The sequence below is a fragment of the Hibiscus syriacus genome, unplaced genomic scaffold (genome assembly GCF_006381635.1).
Source record: "Hibiscus syriacus cultivar Baekdansim isolate YM2019G1 unplaced genomic scaffold, ASM638163v2 tig00112740_pilon, whole genome shotgun sequence".
Lineage (NCBI taxonomy): Eukaryota > Viridiplantae > Streptophyta > Magnoliopsida > Malvales > Malvaceae > Hibiscus > Hibiscus syriacus.
Window position 1 is genome coordinate 194,903 of NW_024063393.1, and position 20,117 is coordinate 215,019.

A 20,117-nucleotide genomic window follows, 5' to 3' on the forward strand; every position below is an offset into this window, starting at 1 on the left:
GGACCGAAAATCTGAAATTAAATTATAAAATATACCATACATCATTAAATTAAGCTTAAATTATTTTTTATTATTAAACTTTTTTAAAATTATAAAATAATTAATAAATTTATCAAAATATAACAGTATAACATCACAATATTACAAAATAATTAGAGTAAGCTACGCATTTAATATTTAAACTATCTTTTTTATCCATTTTAGTACTTAAACTTTCAAATTTTTTTAAATCATATCTAACATTTAGTTTTTATTTTATTTTAGTATCCATTGTTAAAAACTTAACTCGTTTAGTACATAAACTATCAGTTTTGGTTGGTTTTAATACTTTAACTTTCAATTTTTTCTTCTTCAAAAGTTAACGTTAAATTTTTGAATGAGATACTAAAATAAAACAAAAACTAAAGTTTTTAACGGTAGTGTATTAAAATAAAATGAAAACTAAACTTTAGGTATGGTTTTTAAAAATTAAAAGTTTAAGTACGAAAACGGACTAAAACTGATAATTTAAGTACTAAATGCGTAACTTATCCAAATAATTATCAAAATTATTAAATTATTATAAAATAATTGTTAAATTTATCAAATATTAATATTGTAATAACATCACATGACTGTATACATATATGAAATTTATAGACCCTAACTCCTAAACTATTAACATGTACTATATATTTCACTTAGGGATTGTTTGTTTATTTCAGAATGATTAAGCGCTGAATGATTCAGAGGTTCTGTATGAATTAGTTCTGAATGTGACATGTTGTTTGATAATAATTCTGAATCATTCAGAATGTACTTCTGTACTGAATCATTCAGTACTGTTTTGCTGAATCAGTCAGCACTGAATCATTCAGAGGTGCGAAACAAACGCGCTGAATGCTGAACGGTTCAACATTCAGCACTGAATGATTCTATTAAGAGGCAAACAAACATGCCCTTAATTTTAATTATTCAATAAATAGGTTGTACTTCAAACTTTTTGGATCAGTCTAAATGAAATTTAAATTATAATTTTCAGAGTAAAATATCTATTTAATGTAATATTGTTTTTAAAACTTTTACAGAAAAAAATTCAAGATTTTCAATGTATTTTACTCATGATATTAGAAATAAGTAAATGACTGTCCTTTTTTTCCATATGTATGGGGTAAGGGGAGGTAAGATAGTAGGCTACCCCCAACACCAGGTTGAGAGCAGCTTCTGTAAGAGACCTCCGAATTATGAAATGCCCTCCGTGGGACTCGATCCCACGATCTCAAAATTAAGAACCTTGTGCTCTACCAACTGAGCTGGATGGTCATTTAAAATGGCTATCCCTTTTTCCCATATGTATGGGGTAAGGGGAGGTAAGATAGTAGGCTACCCCCAACACCAGATTGAGAGCAGCTTCCGTAAGAGACCTCCGAATTATGAAATTAAAATAAAAGTTTAAAAATATAATTCATTAGAGGATAAGTATACTTATCTACTTAATATTTGTAACACTTTTCTATTGAGAATAATAATAATGGATAATTACCAAATATACTCAAAATATTAAAAACTAAAATTAATAATTTTTAATGATTTATCAAACATATTTTAACTAGCGAAAGAAAAATTTAAGAAATACAAAATTATAAAATATCATTATATAAAATTATATTAGAAAATTTTAAATTATATAAAATTTGAAATTTGTAGAGATGAGACCACCCCATTATCCCACGGTCCATTTTTATTATCGAATATAATTAGTGTTTGAGTTTATATATATATATATATATTATGATTTTAAAGTTCAATTAATGCATAAAAAGATTGATTATAACTATCAGATTATATTTTTTATATTTGTAATTTGTAATTTTAATTTCTATATTTAATATGTTTATTATCTAATTCTTGTTTTTGGGTAAATTATGATTTTAGTACTTAAACTATCAGTTTTGGTCCTTTTAAGTACCTAAACTTTCAATTTTTTCAAAATCATAGCTAACGTTTAATTTTTATTTCATTTAGTACCTCTATTCAAAATTTAACATTAGGTTTAAAAAAATGAAAATTTAGGTACTAAAACATACCAAAATTAATAGTTAGATACTAAACACATTATATTTTTAACGGTGGAGTGTTAAAATGAAACAAAAAGTAAACGTTATGCACGATTTTGAAATTTTTTTAAAAGTTTAGGTACTAAAGTAGATAAAAACATATAGTTTAGTTACTAAAATGAGCAATTTACCCTAAATTTTTTAATCAGCTTTTTAAAATTTTGATTTTTGATCACTTTAATAAGATGGCATTATGAGATTATACTTTGATACATCCTCAAAAGAAAGTTATCTAGTTCGAGACTCATGTGATTGAAAAAGAATTAGGGACCAAATTAAAAACGATTACTAAGTTTGGGACTAAAGGTTGTTTTATACCGAAAGAAGGGTCAAGGCTTTTTTCTTTTTATTATTTTCCCTTTTAAAGAGCAATAAATCCAGCAAACAAGAAACTGAATCCTACCCTCATCGTTTAGCTTCTTCCTCAAATCCCATTTTCTCAGATCTTCTCAACGCCGAAAGCGATCACAGATGTCGGGGAATGCCAACGTACGGTGGTCGGCGGTGTTCGTGGCATTGCTTTGGTGTTTGAGTAATGCTCCGCACGGTGGCGCAATATGGTTGAACGTCCCTAAGACCGGCACCAAGTGTGTCTCCGAGGAAATCCAGAGCAACGTCGTAGTTTTGGGTGACTATGTCGTTGTTTCCGAGGATCACGGTCACATCCCCACCATTTCCGTCAAGGTTCACTTCCGGTTTTGCCCCTAATTCCCAATTTCGATCCTTTAGGACAATATTGCTAGGGTTTTGACTCGTCTTTGAATCGCTTTATTTGGATGAACAAACAATAAACTAGTATAGTTTTAAATTTCAGAAAAAAGTGGGAAAATTAATGAAAATTGTGAATCAAATAAAGTGCAATGGTTATATTTGTTAATGCTGTACTTAAAATAGCTTTTTTTTTTATGTTGAAATAGAAATCATATTTAGGGGAGATAACTGACCATTTTAACTGTAATATAGTATAGCTATGAGCTGAATAATTAGCAAACTATGGAAGAATGGAGATGTAATAATAGATTGAAATTTCAAAGGAGAAATAAAGGAGGAGGCTTGCATGGAGCTACTGATTTGGAATCGATTCGTATTTATATGGAACTGTTGACTTGATCTCTCTAAGTTAATGTTTGTAGAATAAGCCATTCGACTTTGGGAGAATGGAAATTTTAGGCTTTGCTTGGTATGGAGGATGGAAAATTTCTTAATCAAATGGTTAAGATTCGTAGCCACTTTCTTACATTGAATCATAACCATTTTGATTACCAAATTTTCCATCCTTCGTACCAAGCAAAGCCTTGGGGATGAGGCTGTAAAAGTGATGAATCCAACATTGAACTTAACCCTTTATTTTCTAGATCCTGCTTCTTTATCTTTGGGATGAATCTGATACTGTACCATGTTTGATACTAGATTACTGCTGGCTCGGTAGTTGGTCTTTGGGATAAAGCATCATTTTGTCCCTAAACTTTACAACTTTTCCCAATTTGGCCCATGAAGCTTTTTTTGTTCAAAAATCCTTAAACTTGGCAACTTTTCTCATTTTTAAACCTTATGATGATGTGGCACTCTGATATTATGCCACATGGCACAATTTCAGGGTGTCACTTCATCAAAAATCCATGTTCAGGGACCAAGCTCAGGGACTAAATGTCGCTTTATCATTTTATCTTTTCAATATAATTTGCTTCTCTGAAGTGGAAACTGTAAACCCCAATGATGACACCTCGATAATAATTTACTTGCGACAAATTTCTAACTCTCAGTTTGTACTGTACAGGTGACATCCCCTTATGGGAACACTCTTCATCACAAGGAGAATGTGACACATGGTCAATTTGCATTAACAACTCAGGAGGCTGGCAACTACCTAGCATGTTTCTGGTCGGAGGGCCATTATCAAGGAGCTGGAGAAGTTAGTGTCAACATTGACTGGAAAAATGGCATTGCAGCTAAAGACTGGGAGTCGGTTGCCAGAAAAGAAAAAATTGAGGTAAGCATTTTTTTGGGTTCTTCTTGTTTTATCATTTTCGGATTTAGAGAGGAAACTATGGGTGGTCCTTCTCCTAGTCCTAGTGCAGATTAAACGTTGGAACGAAAGGGTTTCTGCTGGTATGCCAATAACGGAAGAATTCTTTAGTTTGTGGTTTTCGTAAACCACAAGCTATACCAATCAACTTTTTCTCAAAAAGAATTAATATAGCGTTTGTTGGTTTCATCCTTTTGTTTTTTGGGGTTTGTGAGGTTAGGCTGATAATATGATCACATGCGCATCAAAAGCTTGGAACTTTATATTTACAGTACACGAGAATTCGTGTGTTTCACCATGCTTATTTTCGTGTAGGGTGTTGAGCTCGAGCTGTTGAAACTTGAAGGAGCAGCGGATTCCATTCACCAGAACTTACTCTATCTGAAGGACAGGTAATTGGTAATATTTCTTTTTAGGACTTGTTCAACGTTTGAGCATTCTCTTTTTCTTTCCTTTTTGTTTTTTAAGTAAGCTAACATTCTCCGGCCATCGTTGCCGGACAACAGAGAAGCAGACCTGAGGACTACGAGCGAGAACACAAACGCTAGAGTCGCGTGGTTCAGTATCACGTCTTTGGGCATTTGCGTCGCCGTGTCCTGTTTGCAAATTTGGTACTTGAAACGATACTTTCAAAAGAAGAAGCTTATCTGAAGCTCTTAACTTGTTTGGTAGGAGAGAAAATTCAAAAACTTGTCTTTTTCACTGTTATTTTTCTTTTCATGTATGTTTTACATTACAAGGAAAGTTTTGATGCCTCTAAGAGAGTAATACTATTAACATTTATTATGCCAAGAGAATTTTTATTTCAATAATTTTATTAGAATTTTTAACCCTATTATTTTTAGAGCATTTTGATCCCTCAACGTTTTATTTTAGGGTAAAAAACTCTCTATAGATGAAAATCATTAGTTTAACACACTATTAACACTCTAAAATATGAGCTATTTTTAACTTAAAACGAAACGTTGAGGTTAAAATGCCCCAGAAAAAAGAACAAAGGGATTGTTCAGTTAAATGTTAGGGATCTTTTTGCCCTAAAATAAAATATTGGGTTTCAAAAATAGAATAGGAGACTATCATTTTGATAAATATTGGAGGGCTAATTTTGACATTATGTAATTTATATAGTATAACATGTTGATAATTTAACATATATTTTGATATATTCATATATTTGTGTTATACTCTTTTTTTTAACATTTTAGTTACTTTCATTGATCTTTTTATATTTTAATTCATCCCATATTTGCGTAATTTTTCATTTATTTATTAAGAATTAAATTATTTTATGAGTTAATTGTATCATATGTCCTCAAACTATAACACTCATTTTAAATTGATTCTTAAACTTTTGAGTATTCCAATTTCATCCTCAACGACTCTCACTCTAAATTAATTCTTAAATTTTTGAACATTCTAATTTAATCCCTAAACGATGACCTTCTTTCTAAATTGGTCTCCAAACTTTTGAGTACTCTAATTTTATCCCCAAATTTATCCAAATATGTAATTAGTTCCAACCATAATTTAACTTAATTTCTGTTTTTTTCCCAAATATATAACAATATAACTTGGCCTAAAGATTTTATTAACATGAGATGTAATTAGTATATACGTATGGTTTGGGATGAAATAATAATGTTTAAAAAGTCTAGAGACCATTAGAAGGAAGATCACAGTATGAGAATTAAATTGAAATATTCAAAAGTTTAAGGGTTAATTTAGAGTGATATCCATAATTTAGGGATGAAATTAGAACATTTAAATGTTTAAGGACCAATTTAAAATAATGGTCACACTTTGAGGACATGTGATACGATAACTCTTATTATATCTAACATGCACCAACTCAAATAATATGTGATAAGCAATTGTGTCCAAAAGCTAAGGGTCAAATGTAGGTCTATCAAACAAACCAGCCACTAAAGTCAAACCAAATTGTATGTCCGTCAAAACTAAGGGTAAACTACACGTTTAGTATTTATATTATCAATTTTAATCTATTTAAGTACCTAAACTTTTAACTTTTTTTTCAAAATCATAACCAACTTTTAGTTTTATTTCATTTTAGTACCCATGGTTAAGACTTAACATTAACTTTTGATTTTTTTATAAAAAAAAATAGGTACTAAAACGGGTAAAAACTGATAATTGAGGTACTAAAAAAATAAAAACTAAACGTTAGATATGGTTTTAAAAAATTTGAAAGTTTAGATACTAAAACTGGTCAAAATTAATAGTTTAGTTACTAAACGAATAATTTACCCTAAAATCTAATCCAGTTATCGTTTAAATTTGTAAATTCAATCTAATCCGATTTAATCTTGTTTCTCTTATTTATTAATGTTAAACTATTTATAATTAATATTAATTAAAAATATGAAATAAAAAATTTAATTCTCAATTTTGTACCTAAATTATGTTATTTTCTTCAGATTGGTACTTAAACTTCTTATAAAAGTAATACTAGGGATGGTTGTTGGTCTATTTTTATCTGAGAAAATCGCCTCAGTGACCAAAAATGCCTTATAATATACGATTTTAACCAATTTTTTTTGGATTTGCCAAAATGACCAACAAAATCGCAATGCGATCTCTAATTCGTAACGCGATCTCCAGTATCGCAAATTCGCGTTGCGATTTTCCATTTCGTTGCGATAGTGTACAGTGTCGTTGCGATTTTCCATTTCGCGTTGCGATAGTGTACCGTCTCATGGTCGTGGTCGTGGTCGTAGTCGTGGTAATACGTGTCTTCGACACGTCCGCGCGGATACTATCTTTTTAGAGAAAATTCTTAAGAAACAAAATATTTTTTTAATTTACTGTAGATTATCGCAACGACACTGTACTATCGCAACGCGAGATGGAAAATCGCAACGACACTGTAGACTATCGCAACGCGAAATGGAAAATCGCAACGACACTGTAGACTATCGCAACGCGATTTTCAACTATCGCAACGCGAAATGCAACGTGAATTTGCAATATTGAAAATCGCGTTGCGAATTAGAGATCGCATTGCGATTTTGTTAGTCATTTTGGAAAATCTAAAAAAAAATTGGTTAAAATCGTATATTATAAGGCATTTTTGGTCACTGAGGCGATTTTCTCTTTTTATCTGGCTCAAACCCTATTCGAGTACTACTCTTTCACTCAATCTGATTCAAAACTATATCGTATAAAATTCGCATCAAACTCCACATAAATATAAAATAAAATCTGATTTTTATTGGATAAAATAAGGACCTAAAAAATATACAAAGAGAGATGTTATAATAATTATCTCTAAATATATAGAAAATAATTATATTATTATCTCAAATCAAATAATGGGTTTTTCATTTTAAAACTCAATCGAATTCGATCTATCACTCAAAACCCGAGTCAATTATAAATTTAAAATAAATAAAAAAACTCGATCATATAATATTACATCGAAATCCGTCAAATTCAAATAAAATAATATCCCTGAATAATGCCCAACTCCAATTATCTTCCCAATTTGCCTCAATCATACTTTAGTTGATAAAAGGCTTTATTAACAATTTACCTTCTAAATTATACATATTTTCTTAACTCGGTACCTAAAGTTTTTTTTTTGTCAAAAGTGATCCTAAAGTATTAACAATTTCTACTAACGATTCAGTTAATTCGAGTTCTTATGATTTTGTGACAAAATACTCGAGTTGTTTCTTTCCCAAAGGGAATAATGACTCTTAAGAGATGGTGTGACTATTTAAAGAAGCAGTCAACATACAAGAACCATATCTCTTATAACGTCATATTGGAAATGTAAAAACTATTGTTTTATAATACTCAAGGAATGACGAAATCAGTTACAGATTTTACACGTCATCGTACGTACATACATACATGCATACACATGCATACAAGTACGTGCATATATACATACATACATACATATAGTTATAAATTGTGGGTTAAGTCCGGAGAGGTGGTGGGTTCGGAGTCGGACATTGAAGAGAAAGGTTCGGCATACTTAAACAAAGAGGAAGAAGAAGAAAACATATCACTTGCTTTAACGGTAGGTGATAGAAGTGATAGTACTGAAAACGAATTAAAATTTAATGATTGTATTGCAAGTTTTAAAATTTTAATGACCAAAATGAAAGTACCATAAAAGTTCAGTGACTATTTCTAGAATTTACCCTTAATGATAAAGCAAATTGTTAAAGCGTAGAATGTGATTGAAATTTTAAACAACGTTAATAATTAAAGACTCAACTAAAATATTTGAAGTTTGGGAGATCAATATGAAGTCCGGAGATAATTTGGAGATATATGGTGAATAAACTTTTGGGAAAACAACACATTCAGTACCTAAATTATCAGTTTTGATCCATTTTAGTACCTAAACTTTTATTTTTTTCAAGATCATACATAATGTTTAGATTTTATTTCATTTTAGTACTCGCCGTTAAAAACATAACGGATGAGTTCGTCGACCGATGAAGTCCAAACTTTCTAAAATGTACTATTCGACTCACTGAACGTGATTTTGGCTTCCGTTTCACCGGAAAATGCTTCAATCTCCCTAAATCGACGATGAACTCTTCGATTTCTTCATCCTCCGATGTCCATCGTCTACCGTCTGATGAGTCTGAAATTGAACTATGTTAGTCGACTTGTCATTCTCTTGTGGTCCATTGGAACTATGCATCATCAGTTCGTTCAGTAAGTTTTTAATGGTGGGTACTAAAAAATAGATCAAAACTAATAGTTTAAGTACTAAATTCATAATTTACCCTAAACTCTAATATTAATTAACTCTATATATGATTTATACAATTATTGAAACTTGAACTTGAAAGAGAAGGAGAGCCACCTGATTTCAACATTATTCACTACTTTCCAACTGAACAAACTTCCACAGTACTTCCCCAGAAAAGCTTTCATTTTCAGCGAAGGCTCTCACTTCATCTTCTTCCCCAGCTTTCAGCTCCGCCATTACCACTCTGCTAAAACTTCATCTCCAATCTCCAAAAGAACCCACCACCCTTTCTCCCTCCTCCTTCACCTCATCATTAAAACCCCTTCTTTCATCAGCAACTCCCACTGCAAATATCAACCCTTTCTCAGCACAAAATCCCATGCCCTAAAACGGAGGACTAAAGTTTCATTCTTTTCTGGGGTTTTCACACAAGAGAGAGATGTAAAGAGCCTCAAAGATGAGCTTTTTGATGCCATGGCACCTCTAGATCGTGGCGCTGAGGCTACCCAGAGGATCGATAGCGTGTGGACCAGGTTAATTGTGGCTAACCCTTTGTTGTTCTTCATGAAAATAAGTCATCTTCTTCAACTGTTCTTGCTTGTTCATCGATGGGGTTTCTGTTGTGAATCAGATTGCACTCAAACTGGAGGCAGTGAATGAGGTAAAGGAGCCTCTTGAATCCAACTTGTTGAATGGAAAATGGGAGCTTTTGCACAAGGCATCCTAGTCAGTTCTGCAAACGAAGGTCTTATCTTGTTCCTCAATCTGCCATTTCTCTTCAACGGTTTTTTTTTTGGGAAAAGAATCCATTTTTGATCATCAAAATCTGTGTTCCTGTACAACAGAGGCGAAAGTTCTTGAGACCTAATGGAAAGATCTACCAGGCAATCAATCTGGATACTCTCAGGGCTCAAATATGGAAACTTGGCCATTTTTTAATCAGGTAATTCCTGTTTCCCAATAGTTTTGTGAGGATTGCTCCTACTAAAACTTGAGAATATCGATTAATAGGTCGCATTGAATATTGATAGTTATAAAGAACAATTCTTTAGCAGGCCATTGCTAATTTAATTCCTATAAATCCCAGAAGGGTAGCTGTGAAATTCGACTATTTCAGAATTGCTGGTCTGGTATGGATTAATCTGTATATTATCTCACATTCATCGAGTTATATCCGTATGCGACACTCGTCTTCGTGTCTAGCTCATACCTGTAATCTTTGTCGTGTATTTCGGTGACTTGCAGATACCGATTAAGTCACCCGGAAGTGGCCGTGGTCAGTTGGAGATCACATAATTGGATGAAGAGTTACTGTAAGTACACCGCGACCCTGCGTTTTTTCTTACTTTCCGTGTTTCGAATAAGCGAAATCCATCGTGTTCTTTGTTTCTGCAGATTATCGAGAGGTGACAGAGGGAACTTGTTCATTTTGAAGATGGTCGACCGATCGTATCGAGTCCCTCTCTAACTGTTGTAAAGTTCAACGACCGAGACATCTGTAAGCATACATGCCATACGAAATTCTGATGCGATCGGTTCGGTTTTACGCAAAATAGTTTATTGTATTACGAAGAGAGTACAAGAAGGAAACCATGGAAACAAAGCATTACCCCAGTACTACCATATCATAGCTTATAAACCACACTAATACGTAATGTTGATATGGCTTGGCTATCTCGGATCAGGCAGCCGTGACTGCGATTTTCATTCCGGATTGGCAGTGTCCGACGAAGTTGCAGATAAAGAAGTTCTGGCCTTTCGCGAGCTTGATCCGATCCTTGCCGGACCGGAAAACTTTCGCTCCTTTGGGCGTTGTGCACGAGCTATATCCGAACTTGTTTACGGCTACCACATTGTGAATTGATGGGTTGTAATTGAACACTGCGGTCAGTAAAAAAATTGATCACTCGTTAACGTTGCACTCAAATATTATATAAAGGGTTAATTGCATCGAACGCCCTCGAATGAATCTTAATTTTCTAATTGAATTTTAAAGGTTAGTTTACCTAAATTTAATGGTTCCGATTTGGTCCGATTCTATAGGATAGAAGGCTTTTTATAAAAAAAAATTAGGGTGAAAAATCTCTTACCCGAGATGATAATATAATTATTCTTTACATATTCTAAAATTATTAAAATAATGATTATTATATTTTTTTATTTAAGTCCTTATTTTATTTAATAAAATAAAATGTTATATATATATATATATATTCAGGTGTGGAACCAATTTTTACCTAAAAAATTAAGTCAAAGTTCAAATTGAGTAAGTCTAAATCCAAATCCGAGTCGGATCGGATAATTGGATTGAATACTCAAGTCGAGTTTGAATGGGTGAAAAGTCAGATTTAACCCGACTCATGATCATTTCTAGTGATTGGGAGATGTCTTGGCCTATCTAGATGATAAATTTTTATTTTTTAGTCCCTTTAGATTTCATAAAAGTTTAAACTAATACAATAATAAAATTGCATTTTGACCCTAAAATGGTAGATTTATGTAGACCCTTTAAAATTGTAATCTTGTAAAATAAAACAACTATAAAAATACATTTTGACCCTCCAAAATGTTAATTTTACGAATATAGTCACTTTAAAATTGTAATAATTTAAATTAATATCATTATAATAATACATTTTGACCCCCTAAAAGGTTCTATCCAACTTCAGTTGCTTAGAAAGTTAGCTTCATCTATGAACTCGTGATCAAATTTTGAACACATATCCACTAAAAATATGGACAAGAATATATTTCAAAAACAAGTCGAATTCAAATTTTAATGGGTAAATTACTCGTTTGTATCTAAACTATCACTTTTAATCCGTTTTAGTATCTAAACTTTTAAATTTTTAGAACCATATCTAAAGTTTAATTTTTTGTTTCATTTTAGTAGCCGTCTTTAAAAATTTTAGCTTTTGTTTCATTTTAGTACACGTTCAAAATTTAAAGTTAAGTTTTGAAAAAATTGAAAGTTTAGGTACTAAAATAGACCGAAACTTATAGTTTAGGTACTAAATGCGTTAAGTTTTTAACTATATGTACTAAAATAAAGTGAAAATTAAATGTTAGGTATGATTTTGAAAAAAATTAAAGTTTAGGTACTAAATCGATTAAAACAGATAATTTAGATACTAAATATGTAATTTACCCGATTTATGAATTTACGTGTTTTAAATATATTTCATTTGTAGTAGCGAATAACATGCATACCAAGTGTGTCACCAGCCTTGAAGCGTTTGCCCTTGGTCCAGCCGACGGTGTTGAAGGTCCAACCACCGGCTCCACCGACCGTGTAAGTGGCTGCCTGAGCCAACTCAAGGTGGCTCAACAACAAGCAGAGCAGCACCGCCGCCGTCATTGCACCGCCTCTTCCCTGAACCATTTCTTCGGGGAAAAAACTTAGGAAAGCAGTGTGTAAAAGAGGATTTAAGTGTGGGGATTTTGGCTAAGGGGAGAGTCGCCTTTTATAATGGTGGGAGACCTAGAAAATTTAAGGACCCAATTGGCAATCCCCATGATTCTTCGAACATTTCAAACTTCAAACCCCCCAAATCAATGGCGACCAGCGATCTTGTCAGTGCCCTAATAATGGGGTTCAATGTGTAATAAATATAAACATTTCAATGGAGTTAGGTCGGTAGGTCTTCATTAGTGATTGTGAAAAAAGAGAGTGTAAATGACCATTTGATTATAGTGTGTTGCTTTATTTAATTTTTTGAATATTAAAAGTTATAAAAAATTTCTTTAATTATAGAATGTTGTTTTGTTGAATCTCTCGATTATTTGAAGTTACAAAATGGTCATCCGATTATTTAGTTTTTCTAAACCGATCCTTTTTCTATTAAAAAGATGATGACAATTTGAGCTAGATATTAACCTGTTGATTGAGATATGATAGTCGTTTGAGATTATGAGATTATGAGATCATGTTATATCATATCACAATCAACAAGCTAACGTCTAGCTCAAATTGCTATCAAATTTTTAATGGAGAAGGACAAGTTTGGAACACAATGAATAGTTGGGTGACCATTTCGTATTTTTAATAGTCGTGGTACTCAACAAAGCAACATCCTATAGTCGAGTGATTATTTTGTAACTTTTAATAATCGGGGTACTCAACAAAACAACATCCTATAGTCGAAGGATTATTTGTATACTTTACCCAAAAAATAGTATTGTGAGAGTTCGATCTAATTCAATTCAATAAGATAATTTACAAAATTTTCTCCCACAAAATTTGAGTTTTAAGTTGAGTTATAACTTTTAATTTTAGCGAGTTCAAGTCAGATTTGAGTTTAAGATGAACTTATTATCTCGTGATATTAATAAAAAATATTTTTTATATATTCAATTGATGAAGTTAGATAATATTTAAATAAATTAAATTTGAATCATGTTTATTTTTGGTTCAAATTATTTTAGAATTAAATTCGGATTTAATAATAAAAGTATTATAAATTTGTGGAAGGTGAGCCAACCACCCAACAAGGTCTAAGAAATTAGTTTAATATAAGACTAAGAAAACGCGTTACCGAAAATGTTAATATATTTTTTAATATTTTTGATAGAGCGTAATTTAAAATATTATTTTTTTTACCAAAAATATTATTATTTGATGTTATCTAAAATGTTATTTTTATACCGTAAATGTTAATATCAAAAATATTTATTTTAGATAACGAAATTAATATTTTCGATAAAAATAATATTTTAAATAACGCTATACTAAAAATATTAAAAAAAATATTAACATCTTCAATAACACCTTCCTTTAATCTTATATTAGGATGTCGTACAATTATATACCGACATATCAAATGTAGATGAAGCACCGAAAAAGTAAGTCATATTGTCAGAATGTTATAACTGAATTAATTTGACGTTTGCGGGTTAATTCAATGTTGAAAAATTGGACATCCATTTCTATCTTCAAAGTTGGGAGACAGAGCACTTGCCACTTGCAATATGACTTTTTAGTCACCTAAGCTACCCCACTACATTGAACTACGGATGGGTATAAGATCGAATCCGACTGATTTTGATTCGACTCGATATTATATGATCTGATTAAAAAAATTAGATTCGGGTTTAGTCAATCAATTTTTTTAGAGGTTACGTTCAGATCGGGTCGGATTTAAGGTGAAAAATATTCGACATGATTTGATCTTAATTTTATCTTATATATTTAGAGTTAATTGTTATATATATATATATATTATTTTAATTAAATTCTTATTTTATATTAAATAAAAATAATATTTTTATAAATATATTATTTTAGGTCAGATCGGGTTTATTTTATCTTAAAAGGGTGGATCGAGTTCGGATATGAGGAGGGTATATAATTTTCGGACCGGGTTCAAGTCGAGTAGAGGGATTATAATTTTCGAGTTGAGTCTGATTAATTGAAAAATCGATCCATGCCCATCCCTACACTGAACCCATCACAATATTAAAATATTTAAATACGATTATGATAAAAATGTATAGCTATAATACAAGATTATTTCAATCTGTTAACATTTATACGAGTTATTAATAAATAGAGGTGACAATTGTGTCATTTGAATCGGGTTTGAGTCGGGCTATTTCGAGTTGGGTAATTTTTCAGGTTTAGATTAATTCGGTTTAGATTTAGTTCGTGTCGGTTCAAATATAGTTCGGTCAATAGAAATTCAATTCAGGTCGGGTATCGGGTTTGGTTAAAATCGGATCAATTGGTTTTGGGTTCGATTAATATTAGATTGGTTGGCTTCGAGTCGGGTCAACATCGAATCATTTGGTTTCGATTCCGGTCAACTATTAGATTGTCGGGTCAATTCGGGTTGGTTCAATTCAGGTCAACCTTTAGATTTTTCGGTCATCCTTTAGATTTTCGGATCAACCTTTAAAATTTTAGGTTAACCATTATCGTTCTTTGTCGTCATAACTTTCGGTGCTGCTCTTTATTACTTATAATTCAAGTATTTAATGTGAATATATATTTTTACATCCCAAATTTAGAGTTAGAAGTTTTAGTTTTAATCAATCGAATCAATAAATCTTTGAAATAAATTTTTGGGTAATCTATGTCAAATACCACTCATCTTTATGCCCCGTGATCGAAAATGCCACTGACGTTTCAATTTTGCCAATTTTAACACAGACGTTTATGTTTTATTCCGATTAAGCCATCCCGCCGTTAATCCGTTAACGGCACGATGACATGGCATGGACGGGCCGTGAAAGTGATGACTTACCAAAACGACGTCGTTTCAACACAAATAGTTTGATACTCAATAAAGACAAAACGACGTCGTTTTGCTTGAAAAAATTATTGAAATATTATGTTATTATAGGGATTTGAACCCCAAACCTCTTGAAATTAAACCGAATGCTTAACCATTGAACTCCATTATGTTTTTCTGTTATCTTTTCTTAAAAGTTTTAAAATTTTAAAACTCCAATAAAAAATGTTTTAACCCCAAATAAAATTGTTACGCGGTCGCACATATAATGAGATAAAAAATTACTGGAATACCCATATTAAGAGATGCCAACGTGCTGGGTTACCTCTGTATCCTCCTGAAGTGTGCCTGCAAGCACTGCAGGAGAGCCATAATACCAGTGAAGCTAATAGATTGGATAAAGGACCTCATGATATCGTGCAGAATAATAGCTATGAGATACCTGATGTCATATTTGACAGTTTAAAGGCCAATCAAAATGTGATGCCTTATGTTCCTGAACTTCCTGTTATATCTGCTAGCAGTATGCTGATGAAAGGTCTATGTTCTTAATATTGTGATTTCATGCCATCAACAATCCATCGCCAGAAGCGTCTTTGAGAATCACCAACCTTTTTCCCTGGTTATACCGGTGCTGTTAAAAATGAATGCCCTTTGTTTATGTAGTTTCAAGATGATATATCAGATAAGGCTGCTGAATCCTTTGTGCTGTCTTTTCCAATTGAACCATATCCCGCAACAAAGAACTCCCAGTCATTTGGTTTATTCCCAGGTAGCCATGCCCTTTCAAATGATGCATGGGTCTAGATTCTTGTGCATGGATCTGTCAAATGTCTGAACTCCCTTGATATCTTCTACAACAATTGTATAAACTTTCGGGAAGCTTTTTTTGTTTGTTCCATTCATTTCATGATTTGTTTGATGTGGATAGTCAATCGAACCTGGTGATTGAAAGTTCATTTGCGGTTGAGATCATCGAAGGGTACGAGTCATGGATGTTTTTGGTATGTTGTCTATGATTTTTTTTTTCTGTCAAACTGTTGAATGCGTGTATGTCGACATGAACTTCGAGGTATACAAATGCATTCGAGATGTTATAACTTTTAGAATAATTATGAACTTCCAGCATGGACTCTCCAGAAAATCTTTGTTTCTATTCAAGCAAGAGTTACTCAAGTTAAGCATTAGAATATTCGAATTTGATTTGTTCAAATTATTGAACATGACCAAGATGAACTTCCCCATTGCTTTGTAGTAATTCTTTGATCACAACGAAAAGAGCATTACCTTGATAACTCGAGGTATAATTCAGAAGCCCACCAATAGCCTCAAGATTATCATATTCCAATTCTATTCGTCTATATCCAAGTCTCTATGCACGTCGAAGCGCATCACATATCGCCCACAACCTTGCATTCAACACTGAACAATTACCTGTACTTCGAGAGGAGCCAAAGAGCCAATCACCTTGATCCAAATGAAATACACAACCTACGACAGCTTGGTCATCAACTATATCCACCGCAGCATCGGTATTCATTTTAATCCACCCCTCCGTCGGTCTCCTCTGATAATTAGAGCTTGATTCCCGACCTTTCGCTAAAGAAATACATCGAATAGAATTCTGAATAACACCATTAATTTCTTTCATGTAATCCATACTCGGTTTCAGGGACTGAGTTATTCATTAGCTCGGGGGCACTTGGTGTTCACTGTTTTCGTCGCCGATCTTATCGGTCATGGCAGATCCGATGGTCTCCGTTGCTACTTAGGTACTTTCCACTGGAGTGGCCCTATTGAATTATCACCGCCGTCGACATTGGAGTTACACTGGGAAAAAGAAGACATATTTCACGTTATAGTGAAAGTTTACAACGATAACAAATGCCCTCATCGCAAATTCTACAATACCTTTGAAAACGATGATGATTTAACTCCACCTCCAGTGCCTCCCAACACGGTAAAGAAAAAAGACGATGCAGAAAAAGGAAAACGACTCCGAAAAATCGGATGAGCACCTCGTCGGCCGAGAGCGGATTCTTTACCAACGGAAGCTTTGAAGACTATGGTATTAACGACAGAGAAACGAAAACCCTTGTTTCATCTTCGTGGAGCTTCTCCACTGATTCCCCCTCAGAGATGTTCAACACCAACTTAAAAATTATACTGGAAACAAAGCCTACGAGGCAAAGCAAGAAGAAACCAAAGAAAATTAAGAAGACAAGAAGGCACGCTATAAGATTTTCATCATCAGAGAGCGAATCGCCAGCGAGGTTGTCGAGCTTCTTGCAATGGATGATACGTGCACGGTGGACGGCAAAGTGAGGGAGAGTTTTGTGGTGGTGAAGAAATGGGAGTTTTGTGGTGGCGAATCTCCAACTTTTCTCAGATAATACAGATGCTACGTGGACTAAATAACTTTAAAAAAACTGTCCACGTCATCACCGTCACGACCCGTCCATGCCATGTTATCGTGCCGTTAACGGATTAACGACGGGTTGGCTTAATTGGAGTAAAACATAAACGTCCGTGTTAAAATTGGCAAAATTGAAACGTCAATGGCATTTTCGATCACGAGCATAAAGATGAGTGGTATTCGACATAGATTACCCTAAATTTTTTTATATGACTATATATTGTCATATACCAAATTCAAAACTAGAAGTTATTTAATCGGATATAGAAATTGTTTTTTAACTGAGAAAATATTATACTAAACCATTAAACTATTATTAGATGTGATGATTAACTAGTAGTATAATATAAAATGAGAACAAAACATACATCGTTTTATTATTTATCAATGCTAAAAAGATAATATATAATAATAAATTCTTCATTCACTTAGACTCAATTATCGAGTTAAAATCGGGTCAAAGTTTGATTCCGATTTAATATGGGTAAACTAAATTCAGATTGCTTTTGGTTCGGGTTGCTTTCAGTCCAACCAAAATTCAGGCTAGTTTTGGTTTCATTCGAATTATTTCGAGTTTCATATCAATTTTGAGTCATCTTGTTCGGGTCTATATCATATCTCAGGTCGGGTAATTGGTTCAGCGGATACATATTTATTAATAAGATTAGATATTATTGTTAAATAAGTGAATATGCAAGGGATAAAGAATATTTCTATTTTATATTTCATCCAATCACACTGTTAAACTTATAATACAAAGGTTATATATATATACAAGAACTGTAAAGTAACTGCTGCTAACTGCTGTTAACAAACTATCAACTAACTCCTAACTAACTAACTTCTATTATCTCAATACTCCCCCTCGAGTTGGTGGGTGAAAGATATCTGCAACCCCCACCTTGACTGTCAAGTACTCATGTTGCACAGTACCAAGTGCTTTAGTCAAGGTTGCTCCTTTGAAGGTATGTGTTCAGATGTGATAAACCCTTTTCGAATCTTGTCTCTAACAAAGTGATAATCGATTTCGATATGCTTTGTTCTTTCATGAAAAACAGGATTGGAAGCGATCTGCAATGCTGCCTTACTGTCACAAAATAGCCTAGCAGGTCGATCTTGACTCACTCCAAGTTCACTCAATAGTCCATTTAACCATACCAACTCTGCTATAGTCAGGGCCATACTTCTATACTCAGCTTCTGCTGAAGATCGAGCCATTGTATTCTGTTTCTTTGACTTCCAAGAAATCAAGGAATTTCCTAGTTTTATGCAATATTCCATTACTGACTTTTGTGATATCGGGTAAGTTGCCCAATCAGAGTCACAAAAAGCAACTAACTCACATGTACTTGAAGCATCTAACAAAATTCCCTACCCTGGATTCTTTTTAATATATCGAATAATCCTCAAGGCTGCTTCCATATGCACCTTTTCAGGCTGATGCATAAATTGGCTTTAGGTGTTGCATTGAATAGGCTATGTCAGGCCTAGTGTGGGTTAAATATATGAGCCTTCCTATAAGTCTTTGAAATTGTGCCTTGTCAATCATACCTTCTTCATCATGCTTCCTATAAGTCGAACATAAACGAACGTTATACGAACGCTTCACAATCAGTTTACTGAACACTCTGTTCATTTACACTCCTATAATGCTCATGCGTTGCATTTTGTTAACAATGATGCATTCTATTGTTTGTGGAAACATGTTTTAATGTTATATATACGTGGCCTCCAAAGGAAGATTTTTAACGAGGCCTCCAATTCTTATAAAAAAAATGTTATATATACGTGTGAGTATGTATGCATTTGATTGTGTCTTGCATTTTGCGCTGAGCTTAACTTTCTTACATAGGAGGATTGCTGGTCTTCATCAGAACACATCGATCGGATTGATAGATATAACAAACACATGGGAACCGCTGGAAGAAGGCCTTCTTCCGTAAGAAACCTATCCCTTCTGGTGCAAAAAGCAATAATTTTCTTGCTAGAGCTAATATGATTGTCACTAATGTTCGGCTTTTGCAGCATAGAAACCACTCGCCATGTTTCGATAATCACTATTACTTTGTCTAAAAAGGAGCTGGATTCATCTTCAATAGGGTAGGTGGCCACTTTTTATCTGTATTTAGAAGTTAGCGATGTTGAAAACAGTATCGCGGGTTGGATCCTGTTCTTTATTAATGATGTCTTGGCATGTTGCTTTGGTGGTCTGTTACTTTGATGTCAGATATCAGCCTCCAATTCCAGCTGATCAAGTGAAGCCATCAACCGAGTTCGAGGACAACGGAGGAGGTGAGATAATTATGTACAGTTGATCATTATATATTCCTGGTGTATGTCGAGTTTTGCATTAGTTGATATTTGTATTCCCATATCAATGACATTGGAGACGTCCCTTAACACCCAAAGCTAAGCACATGGCCACGTTTAATGGGGAGGTGTAGGCAATTAGCATGTGTTGTTTTGTGCTAAAGTGAAGCGTCACATGAAGTATTAATGGTGTTTGAGAAAAGAAACTTTGCTTCTTTCTTTTATAGTACTTGTATACCTCAAGTAAAATCCATTTAGAATTTCGGCTGTCATTTTGCTTTTGCAATGCAGCTGATATGAGTTAAAG

General features: G+C 33.1%; 3 protein-coding genes and 1 pseudogene across 3 annotated transcripts; 3 read left to right on the top strand and 1 right to left on the bottom strand.

Annotated features, from left to right (window-relative positions):
- The first annotated feature begins 2,493 nt into the window (after nt 1-2,493).
- On the top strand, nt 2,494-4,888 carry LOC120183187 (transmembrane emp24 domain-containing protein p24delta3-like). Its single transcript, XM_039187925.1, has 4 exons — nt 2,494-2,780; nt 3,874-4,086; nt 4,438-4,514; nt 4,629-4,888. The coding sequence occupies exons 1-4, from the start codon at nt 2,568-2,570 to the stop codon at nt 4,771-4,773; spliced, it is 648 nt and encodes a 215-aa protein (XP_039043856.1). The 5' UTR covers nt 2,494-2,567; the 3' UTR covers nt 4,774-4,888.
- A 4,117-nt stretch (nt 4,889-9,005) lies between these two features.
- On the top strand, nt 9,006-10,495 carry LOC120183221 (annotated as a pseudogene).
- On the bottom strand, nt 10,404-12,306 carry LOC120183188 (basic blue protein-like). Its single transcript, XM_039187926.1, has 2 exons — nt 12,065-12,306; nt 10,404-10,735 (listed from the first exon to the last, which is right to left on the bottom strand). The coding sequence occupies exons 1-2, from the start codon at nt 12,234-12,236 to the stop codon at nt 10,536-10,538; spliced, it is 372 nt and encodes a 123-aa protein (XP_039043857.1). The 5' UTR covers nt 12,237-12,306; the 3' UTR covers nt 10,404-10,535.
- Nucleotides 12,307-19,296: 6,990 nt separating this feature from the next.
- On the top strand, nt 19,297-19,837 carry LOC120183222. Its single transcript, XM_039187958.1, has 3 exons — nt 19,297-19,439; nt 19,526-19,600; nt 19,728-19,837. Exons 1-3 carry the CDS (start codon nt 19,297-19,299, stop codon nt 19,813-19,815), a joined length of 306 nt encoding a protein of 101 aa, XP_039043889.1. The 3' UTR covers nt 19,816-19,837.
- The last annotated feature ends 280 nt before the right edge of the window (nt 19,838-20,117 follow it).

Coding starts and splice junctions, on each gene's coding strand:
- LOC120183187 (XM_039187925.1), top strand. CDS start 2,568: ATGTCGGGGAATGCCAACGTACGGTGGTCGGCGGTGTTCGTGGCATTG. Junction 4,087..4,437: donor CCAGAAAAGAAAAAATTGAG/GTAAGCATTTTT, acceptor ATTTTCGTGTAG/GGTGTTGAGCTCGAGCTGTT. Junction 4,515..4,628: donor TTACTCTATCTGAAGGACAG/GTAATTGGTAAT, acceptor GCCGGACAACAG/AGAAGCAGACCTGAGGACTA.
- LOC120183188 (XM_039187926.1), bottom strand. CDS start 12,236: ATGGTTCAGGGAAGAGGCGGTGCAATGACGGCGGCGGTGCTGCTCTGC. Junction 10,736..12,064: donor CAAGGCTGGTGACACACTTG/GTATGCATGTTA, acceptor TACTGACCGCAG/TGTTCAATTACAACCCATCA.
- LOC120183222 (XM_039187958.1), top strand. CDS start 19,297: ATGTATGCATTTGATTGTGTCTTGCATTTTGCGCTGAGCTTAACTTTC. Junction 19,440..19,525: donor CTGGAAGAAGGCCTTCTTCC/GTAAGAAACCTA, acceptor CGGCTTTTGCAG/CATAGAAACCACTCGCCATG. Junction 19,601..19,727: donor CTGGATTCATCTTCAATAGG/GTAGGTGGCCAC, acceptor CTTTGATGTCAG/ATATCAGCCTCCAATTCCAG.